At 36.8% G+C, this 13,897-nt stretch overlaps 1 protein-coding gene across 1 annotated transcript in view; it reads right to left on the reverse strand.

Moving 5' to 3' along the window:
- LOC139687781 (uncharacterized) overlaps positions 1-13,897 on the reverse strand; it is a 519,942-nt gene that overhangs the window by 236,239 nt on the left and 269,806 nt on the right. Inside the window, exons 4-5 of the mRNA XM_071585075.1 lie at positions 11,512-11,723; positions 10,901-11,196 (exon numbers count right to left, since the gene is read on the reverse strand). Coding sequence (XP_071441176.1) covers positions 10,901-11,196; positions 11,512-11,723 — 508 coding nt within the window. The remainder of the gene's footprint in view (positions 1-10,900; positions 11,197-11,511; positions 11,724-13,897) is intronic.

Here is a 13,897-nt window from a genome sequence, read left to right on the forward strand (position 1 = left end):
TTCATTTTAAATATTCTTTTCTCTTTGCTGTAAAAACATTATTGTGAATGATGGTTCAATTTTGTCTGGTGGCGAACTTTGGAAATTAATGTATATATTGCATTCAAATTAAGACAAAACATCCAGGTATTCAATTATTAGCTTTTCTTAACATTTGAATTAATTTGCATATTCAAATTAACCTTTCTACTGCGATGGCAGGCCATAAGACTTGGTGTTAAAAGCGGAATTTTAATAAATATGCATGCAAAAGATATGATGAGAGTCCAATTTTCTATTACCTCCGCCAAAAACCGCACTTTATAGTTGCTATAGTTGATTTAATTCTGAAGTTTTAAGAATACCTGGAATAAGTGACTCTTACACTAGAATAAACTTTATTTATAGAATTGTAGCATACGAGTAATACCATATATTTAGTCAAATTAAGTAGGGCAGAAAAATGATTTATAGCAATGTAGGATGTAATCGCATTTTTTTAGGCAGAAAGAAGTGTTCAGCGTTTTTTTTCGTTTAAATTTGCTTTGAATTGTAGATTACCGCAAAAAGTACATTTTTTCGGGCGGTTATGCAACACAAGGAGAAAACTAAGTTCAAACGCTGTAATCGTCGAAAATATTGAGACTGGAAATAATAAATAGACATTGCCCCCTTTGCTAGGAAATATTAACTTAATGAATAAAATTTAACATTTTACATTCATATATGATTTTCATATATTTCGCAGGCATCCAGTGTCTTCAATGCCTTTTCCTCCATTTTGGATAAGGAAAAAAATTTAAAGAGAAATATATCTTTTGAATGCTGTGATCATTTATTGCTGACCGATTGAAATAAACCATGGTACTAGATTTCATCCAATGCACATCCAAAGTCCAACCCTATCCATTAATTCCCAAATATTGAATGGAATTTCAATTCCGTCATGCATATTTATGGTGTAAAATAAAAATATATGATGATATATCCACTCATGTGAGTTCAAGAGCTAAGGATTTCATTCTCAGACACCTACTTTTGTGTAGTTGAAAATTCATAACGCTGGTTATGTAATTCTCAGAATGATTAAAAATCTATTACACTTAGTACATGTGGGAATTAACAACAGATGATCGATTCGGGGTCGTTGGCAACGCTTTATTATGTTGAGAACTCTTAATTATGTCAATGATTATCAATGATTTTAGGAAAATAGTATCTAGTTTACGCGGAATAAAGTCATCGAATGACTTTTCCCTTTTTGGGTGAATATAAAATCCATTGACTACGTTGAATATTTCAATCCCTTATATCCTATTTCCTAGCTTTCGAGCTGTCATGAGATACATTGAGGGAGGTTAGAATTATTAACGCACCAATTCGTGTAAAACACAGGATGTAAATATTTTTTTGCTACTGCTAACATTTAAGTCCGCTAAAGTTTTTCGTTAATAAACCCCTGCTAGCACGTAATAAGTTCCTCCTTGTAATGCAATGATTGCCATCCATTAAAGGCAAGAAAGAGAGTCATAAAAACACGACCCCTGATAGTGGTAAGGTTTCGGTTTTCATAGTAGTAAAAAACATCTGTTGTGATTACTTGGCTGTGACATTCTGACATTTTGAAGAAACCAGAACCAACATTACCGCAACTAATGACGGTACTGTACTCCAACTAAGACAAACAATATTGACATAAAAATCTGTTACAAAAGATCTTAATGCATTATTTAATTTATTTAAGCAGTATTCAAAAAGATAATTGAGTGTGAATGTAATCTAAGATTAAAGAATAGTGTTAACTTCATCTACATATTGTTCTAGAAAGTCACTGAAAAAATGTTTGCTTCACTATTACCTACAGGACAAGTCAATGATAACATTCATCCAGAGTATTGGGGCGCCAACGGACGTAATCGAATATCTTTGAACAGTCTGCATTGAGGGTACTCGGTTTTTGACATGGCTGCAGTGAAATTGGAAATTTAACGCCTTCTATATTGTTCACCCTCAGTGGAGCAGCAAAAAATGAACAATTATCCCAAAAAGCACGGTTAAATTGCAACCGAAAAATTCTGCGAACGATCACAGGAAGCATCAACTCCAGCTTTGAAATGGAAAAAGATGAATAGAGAAATAAATTTAATTAAATGAATTTTGGTGGGGAAAAGCATTCAGATTCAGTAAAATAACGTTAAAAATTCAGTAAAATGGAGAAAAAACTTGCAAATCACGAACTTTTCATGCTTGCATTAGAAGGGGTAGCTCGGATACAATACTGATACGTCAAAAATGAAAATCTATCGTGTATCAAAGATTTGAAGCTGAAAATTTGTTCATCAGAATAAAATTGAGGCCTATAAATGAATCAAAACATAATTTCAGAAAACAAGTATTTATCCTAAAGAAATCTCCCTTTTGCTATTTTGTGGTGCCGTAAAAGAGAAACTAACTATTTTCTGCTTGTTTTTTATACCCAATTAAAATATATAAAATATGTTATTCTAGTCGACCTAAGAATAATAAAGCATATGGATGTTTCAAAGCAATTGTTAATAGTTAGAAAGATCATTTGGTAGCAAATACTGTCATTTGAAATACACTGAATGACATGCTGAGTGGTACATACTGGCAGTACATACAATATATCTAAATCAATATTATTAAAATACAAAAAATGCTTATAAACCTAACAAAATGACTTATCTACATTAACCGTAGGAAATTTGAGAGCATAGCTGCTTAACGACAGTAATGGCATTTATTACCAATGGTAGGACTGATAGTGACTTTTAATCCAAAATTATTCTTTTTACTGCAGAGCTTTATTCTTGAGCCACCTATTATTGTCGGAAGAGACTAAAACGTGGGATTGACATATTAAGCCAGGATTGGAAATAAGTATCTCTAGAACTATTAAATATGCTGTAGCATGGTATTTTATCTGACTCATATGCCCAAAGAATCCAGCATACACCAACATCAAGCGTGGGGGGCAGGGGAGACATTGGTAAGCTAGTGATGCATGCCCCTGGTTTAGGAGAGAAAGGGAGAGAGAGCAAGATTGGTGACTGGCTAATCAATGGAAAATTTACCCTAACAGGGGCCCGGCGAATGAACATAAACCGCCTCTCTACGGCCCTTCTTCCGCCGGACCTTCCACCGCTTCCTCTTTATGACGTTTAATATGAATATTTGAAATTTTCATTAAAATAGTTCCATAACGATCCATAGAACGATGCTCAGTGTTTTCGATCATAAAGCACCGGATATTTATGAAATTATTCCAAATAGAAGTATCATTTTATAGACCAATTAACGAAGTAGGTTGCATTCAAGTTTGATATTAGATGAATCTCTGCGGGCCCGACGAAGGCAGAAATAAGATATTTACACAAGAGTAAAAATAGAGAGCCAACTTTAGGGAAATATTTAGAGAAGAAAAAAGATAAGTAGTCTTGAAACATCATGGGACTTAGGGGCTTTCATATCAGAGAGCAGAAAATTTAAAAGCAACCAGCAATGTATTTGACAGATTGATAAAGTGTGAAAAATGATTGCATTGAATACGTCATAAAATATAATTTTTAGTGACTATAAAAATAGAAATTTAAACAGTGGTAAAGCGTAAAATGACAATGAAAAAGAATTTAGAGGATTTATATGGAATATTTAAATAATTTATTATTGTAGTAATAGAATGCTCGCAATGAGAAGCGACAGATATTCTAAAAAGACGCTGAATATCAAAATGATTATCATTGTGTGCTTGTATTTTTTAGGCAAAATAAAATTAAGTCAGTGTAAATAGTGTATTAGAAGAGAATTTCTGGGGGTAAGTATTCAGGAGAAACTGTCAATTTAAATCCTCGATGATTAGAAACCTCCTTTGAAACTGTGATAAAATTTTCTGCAACAACTTAAATTTAAAAAAAACGTGCTTGGACCCTACTCCACTCTCATGTGCCATAAGCAGAACTATTAAAGAATACGCACAGAATGAGGAACTAGAAAATTAACTTACTCAAGAGCTCCATTAATCGTTGAACATCCTACTAACCACAGAGTTATTAGTAGGATAAGGATAGAGAATAAGACAGAGGGAGGGAGCAATGTGTGGTTGGAGAGTTGGTGAAAGCGGGAGTGCGTTAGAACAAATCCATTGAGGTAATGGTAAGAGGGAGGGACGCAGAAGGCTTGGTTTTAGGGGCGTGAGTGTTACTAAAAGGGCTAAAGAGCGAACAAGAGATAGCCTAAATGGTCACTGAGCACTTGAAGAATTGGAAAAGCTCAGAGCTGATTCATTATAAATTAGGATTAGTCTGCCACTAAAATCGTATAAATAGCAGAGCTTACTTAAACTAGCAACAAATTAAAATAGCAGAGATTACTCAAATATTTTCCGTCAACTTCATCTACTCCATAAGTTCAAGGACTTTCCAAGACAATCTCAAGAATTAACAGATTTCCCGGTATCTATACAAGTATATGAAAAACATACCCTTCAAATATTTTATGGTAATGAAATTGGAAAAATGCGTGTACAAGCTCTTATCGTATGTTGACCATTTTTAATAGAAAGATTTTTAACCTAGTACGCTCAGAACCGGCACTTTTATGGCTGTCGATATTTTTATTAACTACTTAAATCGAGTACACCTAACTATTATTATTATTAATGAACTTTTCCCGCGAAGCATATGGCATATTAAACAAAAAGTGATTTATTAAAAAACGTGCGCTCATCAAAATGAATACTTTCATTCATTTTGAAGCCAAAGCAGGATGGCGCTCTTCCCATAATCCCCAAGAGGTTTCCGATTTCACTCAGAGAATAAACGAGTGGATCGAAAAAAAGGCGGGTCAAACTCAGGGGAGCCCAGCGACCTCTTCGAAGGATGGGTTGGAAATTTAAGGGGGTACTTAGGTATTGGGAAGATTGGAGGCGAATCACTATGGTAGGAGGGATGAGGGGGAACAGAGCTCAAGGGGTAACAAGGGACGGGGCCCGAGCGACATGCGAAAAGGGACCGCCGTAGTTCCCTTCACCATTACCTCCCCTCCCCGTCGCAGCCATCGACCTCGACCCCCTCTGCAGTGTCCTCTTAAAACACGACCCCGCCTGCCTCCCCCCTCTAGCAACCACGCCACTACCCACCTTCGGCTCTCCCTACCGTCACCCATCACCCTCATATTTTTTTTTCACTCTCCCTCGGTCATTAAGGCCCTCGCAACGACTCTGGTTTAGCAAGCCACGCTGGCGGCAAACATGGCCGCAATCTCCACGCAAATTCGGCCCGCAGTTCACTCGACCCCACTCATCTCATCTTTCCGACCTCCTCGTCTCTCTCCCATTTCCGCTCCCTTTCTTCACCAACCTCACACCTCTTTACACAAAAAATTTCATCCCACTCCACAATAACCCACTATCTCACCTCCTACTCCCTTGTTTACGTGGCGCTCCGTTTGGTGATGGGGCCAAACTTCAACCCTCTGGATTTTATCTTTTGAGTTAGGGAGCTTGGTCGCCGAGAGAGAATTACACTTCGATCAGTTTCCTTCATTGAGCGGTGAGATGGACTGCAAGAGAAAAATTCATCGGGAAACAGTGACAGGGTTCCAGTGCAATGTGGTGTAACGTTTCATGGAGAGAGTTGTAGGAAACGTGGAATGGTTGCACGTATATTATCATTTTCATCATAATATCATTTTAACATCCAAATTTCCAATGTGAATGCGCTTTAATTACAATAATATCATAGGTTAACCTTTCTCCAATGAACAAAAACATTTTTGTAAAATCAAATCTAATTTGTTCTTCTGAAAATCACGTAGTGACTGGGGATAAATGAATTGACAAATTTTTTTTAAGCATTTCTTTGTGATTATGTATATAAGGAAGGACAAATGGGCTCTTAATCTAATGTAAAAATTACATATAATCACCAATGAAGTAAAAATATAGTCGCTTTATAGTCAAAAGCTACTGTATATTGGTTACAGTTATAAGGTGGGATTGGGATGGTGCGTTGGATAACGTACTCGCCACCCACCCAGAGGGCCCGGGTCCGAATCTAGGCTGCGGCAGATATTTTTTAGTGGCCCGATCCCTCCTTGAAGTGCTTTGTGGAGGACACGTTGATGAGTACGCCGTCTGTCGGATGGGAGGTTAAGCTGCGGACCCCTTGACGCTTTACGTTAAGAGTAGGCTAACGCCGAGTTTCTCTCCACCCTTCATCCATTCCATTATATTCCTAATGGCACAACTGGTCTGAGCTATCGGTCGTCTCCCCTAAAAAGTACTAGTTATAAGGTATTGAGATGCCCTTTATAAGAGCTAGTCATGCTAATTTAACTCGAATTTTCCACGCTTATTTTGTACTCTAAGTATATTCGACCAATTATGCGTAATTAATATTTCTTTAAAGAAATATCTTGAGCGGTTCGTCAGTCAGTCAATTTTACTTCACGACTAGGAAATGGGACTATTTCTTTTCCTTCATCTATGAACTACTAGGATTTTGTAAAGGTAGTACGTTATATCCTGCATTTAACCATCTTATTTTCAAATGGGGTTACATCACAGGATCTTCACAAACAGAATGAAATATTTTTTGGCTCATGATAAACATAAATTGAACGGTATTTAAATTTCATGATTTTTACGGTACTTCCCTCTACGTTGTTCTATTGAGTTATAAAATCGATGAGTAGGATTTGAATTCTCAACGCGCATTCCAGATGAATTTTTATATTTTTCACTCTATTTGATAAAACCCAATTTCCTCATTTCAGACTCGTGGAAATTTACAGCATATTTAGACACATACTCTATTAGGTTCAATGATAGTATGGATCACTAATATTTCATTTACGAGTAATTGAGAATTTTATTTAAAACGTTTTGATAAGAAATTTGCGAAAATAATTGGATAATAGTGCATTTATACCTAAACTTATTGATAACATAATTATTTTTCATTGTATCAACTATGAATGCTTTTCACTAAGGGAGAGAACAATTAAAGATTAGTCAAAAATTGCCAAAGTCAAAAAAATTGATCATTTAGATACTAAAGAGATAGGAGATAATCATAGCATGAGGTAACTTATTCCTGGATGATAGACAATAGACACCAATAAAGAGGAATGTCTTTTCCCTGTAGGCAGCATTTAAGAACATCAAATTAAAAGAATACACGAGTAAGCCGATTAACTTATGAAACTTTAAATGAGGCGAGATCAAACCAAAACGTTTGATAGATTTTTTAATATAGGAATTGAAAATGCAATCCTCAAAACCATTTATAATAAAAATTTCATTTAAGTCAACCACTCTGTGATGCAGCCCACGATATTAATGAGGAAATCTGGAGACGGGCCAAGATTTTTAAGGTATAACAATTAGAACTGCTTAAGCTTCTTTATACATCTTGGCTTTGAAAACTCATGGACTTGATCGTTTTAAGATTTTATCTTTTCCCACTTGGAAATTAAAAACAGAGCGATACTCAAATAGCAGACTGCACCTTTATATTTAATATATTTACCTTAAAGTTGCGAAATAATTGAAGCTACAAGCTTTTCGTACTCTTTTACAAACACTGATTTTTTCAAACATTTCTTCCTAATGTGCCATCTTCTTTTCATTTCCACGAGGGGTGAGCTGGCCTGTCTAGCAACATAACCTTTTACTGAAACTCATTTCATTTGCCTTGTTTTTATATCAACTCTGTAATACGAGAGTAATATACTATATGTTCCCAGCAGTTCCTCAACATTTCTATATTCGTTGTAGTTCCATTGTCCGCCTGCTTCCAAGAGCTTCCAATCTAATGCACTGTGGCTCTGAATACGTACGTTTAAAGGTAACGAAAAGTTATTTAAAAGGTTTAATTTAAGAGTGCAATACAAGTAGCAAATTCGACCTTTGATGTGATACACATTTTTTATTTTCCAAATTGATTTCATTAAGTTTAGGAGCATGAGGATTCCTATAACAAGTTTATTTAAGCATTCTACATTCATGGTAGGAAAAAGAAAATATTTTTATTCGGTTTCAATGCCCATATAATTTATACGTACATCATACTGTTTTTACTTTTCGGTTTTAACAGTATTTCAATGAAAATTTAAATTTTTTAATAACTAATAATGATGGACTTATTCAAAACAGAAATATCCAAGAGTAAAAATAGTACTGAATACACTCTTCTTTCAAATTTTACTCTATGAAATAATTTTAATGGCAAAATAATGCCTTGAAGTGTTTCACTTATTGTTACCTTTGATCGTTTTCCTTAACATTACATCCGTTCAAAATTGGCCTTATCCGTCGTGTCGATTTCCCTTGTCTTAAATAAAATGTAGCCGTTCAGAGATTTTCTACTTCAGTGAGCTTTAATTAAAATATCATTTCAACGCGTTATCATTGCAATTCTATATTTTAAGAGCAAATACAGTACTAACTGAATATTATATTTTTTACTTGAGAATTTAAGCAGCGTAAATGACCAAACGGCCCTAAATCTAATAAATGTCCCTCATGATCAAAATATATATTCAACTTGGAAAATATTTTCCAAAATACTACCAGCGTCTATTTTAGATTAAAAATTTTATATCTGGTCAGAGAAAGAAACAAGAAATAATAAAAAATGGAGTCTTTAATATCGTACACTAATATTTTTGTTATTACACATTTGTCACAAATTCCTTCAGATATACGGGAATGTTCGAATTCCTATGCATGTTTGACATTTTTGCAATAGGCATGTTCCCACATTTATCAGGAATACCTATTTCGCGAGACAATGTCTTTGAATATAACCCTGAAAGTCCCTTTTGTGACCCTAAATTTCAATGAGCATTCCTTCACAAAGAGGAACCTGGATAATTTTTATACTAATTTGAACGAACAAACGCGGGAAGATAAAATGCGAACTTAGAAATAAAATATTCAATGAACTTCTGCCAAACGTTTTCTTTCAAAATTTGCATCATGCAAGAGTTTGATATGATTCCCTATGCCTTCAGTATTAAGACTGTACTTTTATTTTGTCTTTTTCTGCCATATGAGCATAATGCCGTAGTTACCAATAATAAAGAGACACAGTCTACATATACGCAGAAAAATGACATTACTCCTGTGTGAGATTTGTTGACTGCCAAGGATTCATGGAGAAAGTTTTTTAATGCCATGAAAATATGGTCAAAAATGACCACGGCCATTTAGTTTCTAGTAGCTCATTAGGTCTTTAGCTGTTAATAATCGTGATCAACACAAAGTATCAGGGAGGCACAGATGGGTTTATAGTATGCTCTGCTAAGTAAGGAAAACTCCGATTTCATTATTATCTCTCTCCGCAAATGATGAAAATATATATTCCAAACCAAAATGAAGCATTTCTGTCATAGTAGCTTCGAATATTTTAAACTATTTACAGTATTTTTAATTCATTTTGAGAAATGGGTTCAATGCAAAGTGAAGACTACTTTAGTTGTGTGTAAGAACTATAAGGACGGACTTTCGCTGGAATTATGACAATACTAATTGGAGAATATCAAAATATATTAACTCTGAATGGAGAGTTTCTTAAAAAAATAGTGATAGGAATTTTTATGTGAAATTATAGCATTAAGACAAATTAACTTTAGTTAGGCATGCTAAACATTGATTTTCACTTTAATCACTGGAGGAGGTGAATACTAACGCAAATATTAAAAAAAATATATTATTACTTTTACTTTACATAAATACACTTTACAAAATGTATCCTTGCTCGATGAAATTTTAATTTCATGAGGATGTTATCCATAACTTTTTATTCCTTGGATTTTCTGAATGATCTTAAGCTTAACAGTATTTGAGTTCGCACCAAATTCTTTCAAAATGAAACCATATTAAGACTTATGCGGTTGAAATATATAACTATTCACTTTTGATTTTCAAAGCCTAAAAAGATAGGCCAAGTAAAAAATGTGGTTATTTTGATTTACGAACCCTTCTGGTGGTATTTACTCCTCTAGGATCCTGATAAGCCCAAAGTTGACTTTGGGCCTTCGAAAAGGTCAAGCCGCTGGGTTTACTCAGGACTCATGCCTGAGCGTTAGCCGGAGGGTGCGTTGTGTACTAACTATATCGCTCGACTTCCATATCAAGTAACTAACCATAGTTTTATCGGATTTGACCCAGGAAAGAGACTAAGTCGGATTATGTAGAATTGTGCTTCTCCTCCAATGAAACGATAGTGGTTTGTCAGCAAAGTATTCAGCTGGGATCATTGCGGGATAATTTTGCATCCAAGAAAGTTATCCAATGTATTCATGATATTCTGCATATAAAACAAAGACATAGATTGAATGAGATAAAAATTTTCTAGGAGAATTAAGTAGCATTTTGAACAAAAACATTTATTCATTTATTCTATCGTAGAATAATTACTTACTGCAGTAGAATGAAATTCAAAAGTGGATTCCTTCTACTGCCCTCAGAAAATTAATCATTTAAATAGGTCGCATTGACTTTAAATAATTTTAGCATTAAATATATGTTTAAAGTAATGAGAAAAAAATTTCTTTAATTTCCCAGGATTCACTTTTCGGTTTCTTATTTAAACACCTTTACTTACGAGAGATGAAATTTTAATATTTTGTTATATTTTTAAATATTCGTCAGATATTTTCAAAACCTCATCCACTGATCCATACTACCCGTAACAACTCATTCTACTGACTTTACGGTCGTTAAAATATATTACCAAATTATTTGTCCACATTACATCGTCATATTTTACTAAGACACACAGCTCGTAGCCGATCTTTAGTAAAAACTCAACCACTCCTGAAAAAAGGAAGGAAGACAAGAAATGACTGAAGGATGATTGCGAAAAAAGGTATTACGCCTTAGTTGATCACTCACCGAAACTGATCCCTGTTGTTCAGCGTCTCTTGCTTGATACTCAAGATAACCGGTCCCAGGTCCTCGTCGTTGGTGAAGTAGTTCCAGTGCTCCGTCCCATAGAAGTATTTCTCATATGTCTCCTGTTCCACGGACGTCAGCTCGAAGCACTGGTTTTTCTCCCACTGCTCCTCGATTGCCGTCTTCTTCTTCTGGGCCTCCTCGTGGAGGTCCTCCAAGTCATCTTCCAGCTCCTCGTCCTCCTCTTCCTCCAAGAGGTCTTCCTCATAGCAGCCCTCCTCATCCTCTTCCTCCTCCTCCTCCTCTTCCTCTTCCAGATCGTCCTCCTCGTCCTCGAAATTCACCCTGCACTCCCCGTCGCGCCCCGCCCCGCCAGCCTCCTCCCCACCCTGCCGCCCCTCGCCGTCCCCTTCCTGCCCAGTGCCCGATTCCCCGCTTACGGACCCTCGGGGGCCGTCCGCCTTCCGCCTGCTCCGCCTCCTACGTGTCCTCTGCCGCCGCCTCACCCTCCGGCCTCCGACCCTCTTCCCGCCCTCCCCCCCTCCCCCCCCGGGGTCCCTCATCCTCTTCGCCCCCTCACCCGATCCGCCTCCCTCGCCACTGCCCCCGGCCGCGCCAGGGCCGCCGTCGCTGGCCCCCGTCGCGGTCACCCCCTCGCCTTCGGCACCCTCTTCTCCCTCCGGTTCCTCCTCCTCGTTCAGGAGCTCATGCTCCGAGCCGGACTCGTCCCAGAGGTTGTCGGAGGCGATCTTCTGCCGCGAGCACTCGATCCAGTAGCCGGGCGTTGGCAGAAGGTTGTGCGGAAACTCCTCGCAGAATTCGTCTGCACCGTGGAAGGGCATATATGACCGAGAATAGAAAGCATGGAAAAATACGATTTTTAAAGAGCAGATAGCAACCTTTTAAACGAACTGGACTGTTCCAAATATTTGAAAATATTACCATTGATTTTTTATGAAAGCCAGTCTTATTTCTTTAGGTGGATATTGCGAATAAATTAGAACTAAAAGCTTCATGGATCTGAGTTTTAATTACAAAAGGAGGAGAATGTTCACGGTAACGGATACACAAATATTATTTCCATTTAATTTAAATTTCTCTATTACATATGGACTATATAAGTATAGTTCTGATATTCAATGAACTTACGTGTATTCCTAGTTTGATTGGGTGGGGTTATAAATAACAAATGCTTCTCGACAAACCTCTATTACTGCTATGAATTATCATAAACCATGTAACTACTATTCTACGATCCTTAAACCTTTTGCTAAATCTTCGGGCGCATGATTTCTTCCAATTCTAGATCGTTTTCATTTCCTGCAAAATATTTTTACTCACTCTTTTAATATTGATATAAAAGCTACATTTATTCATGCCGTATTCCCACTCTATTACTTCTTACTAGCCTATTTCATTTTATATTGGAGAACACGTGGTTGGGGTGTTAGGTCACCACCCCGAAGAAGAATATAACCACATGCAAAACCAATATATTTATTCAAATCCTCACTAAAAGAAGTGTGAAAATTCTTGCCAAAACCTTTTTGAATTACACGCATACAAATGCATATGAGGTCTGTTCAAAAAGTATCGCGAATTTTGAATTTACGCGGGTTACGTTTATTTGATTTTCGATTTCTTGTGGCGGTTTGTTGGTACTTATGTCTCTTAGTTATGCCGAAAGTTTGGCCATTTTGAATGCTCAGTTAATTGTTGACAGCTGTTTTGCTTGGACGTATTTTGGCTTGCCTTCAATTTTTGCTGTTAGGAAAAATGGATAAAAGGATCTGAATCAAATTTTGTAGGAAATTAAGTGCGCGGACGCATTCCAAATGTTGACTGTGGCGTATGGAGAAGCTACTTTAGACCAAAGCAAGGTTTATCGGTGGTACAATACGTTCTCAGAGGGCCGAGAAGATGTGAACAACGAAGAGCGTGTCGGGCGCCCGTGCACGTCAACAACAGACGAAAATGTTGAGAAAGTGAAGAAAATAGTATTGGCCAATCGTCGAATCAGCGTCAAAGAAGTTGCTGAGGGCCTAAACATATCGATTGGCTCATGCCATTGGATTTTTAGCAATGATTTGGGTGCGACACAGGTCGCCGCGGAATTCGTACCAAACTTGCTCAATTTCGACCAAAAACAGCAACGCTGAAAGCATTGCTAATGAGGTTGTGGACTCTGTCCGCGACGACCCAAATTTGCTCCAAAGGGTTATGACTGATGAAGAATCATGGGTTAATGGTTAAGACGTGGAAACCTAAGATCAACCATCCCAATGGAAGCAGCAGCACGAGCCAAGACCGAAAAAGTTCGGTCGAATGTGAAAGTTTTGCTTACAGCTTTCTTCGATTGCAGGAGCGTAGTGCATCATGAGTTCTTGCCACAGGGTAGAACGGTAAATAATCCGCCACAAACGTCCGGATCTGTGGAAGAATAAGAATTGGCTTTTGCACCATGATAACGCCCCTGCTCCTTCATCGTTACTTGTGTGGCCAAAATCAACACTCTAATAATGCCGCAGACACCGTATTTCCCAGATCTGGCCCGCAGTGACTTTTTCTTGCTCCCGAAACTAAAGAAGCCCATGAAAGGACGACACCACGCTACGATTGACGAGAGAAAGACTGCATCGAAAGAGGAACTGAACAAGATCACAAAAAATTATTTTTGAAGTGCTTCGAGGATTGAAAAAATCGTTAGTACAATTGTATAATATCTAATGGGGATTAATTTGAAGGGGACAAAAGAGATATTTATGAATAAATAAATAACTTTAAAAAAAAACAAAAAAATTCGTGATACTTTTTGAACAGACCTTGTTTAGGTTGCGGATTAGCTTCCTGTCCCTCCACTTTATTCTTATTTTCTACAATATACTCAGGAGTTTTATTCTTAATACTATTTTTCATCCAAAATACTCTTATTTTTTATACTCAATGTTTTATTAATCAGTTGACTCTTGTCAGTGTTAGCTCTTCATTTAAGTCTTC

Source organism: Hetaerina americana, unplaced genomic scaffold (assembly GCF_022747635.1).
Source record: "Hetaerina americana unplaced genomic scaffold, ioHetAmer1.1.p SCAF_2, whole genome shotgun sequence".
NCBI classification, from domain to species: domain Eukaryota; kingdom Metazoa; phylum Arthropoda; class Insecta; order Odonata; family Calopterygidae; genus Hetaerina; species Hetaerina americana.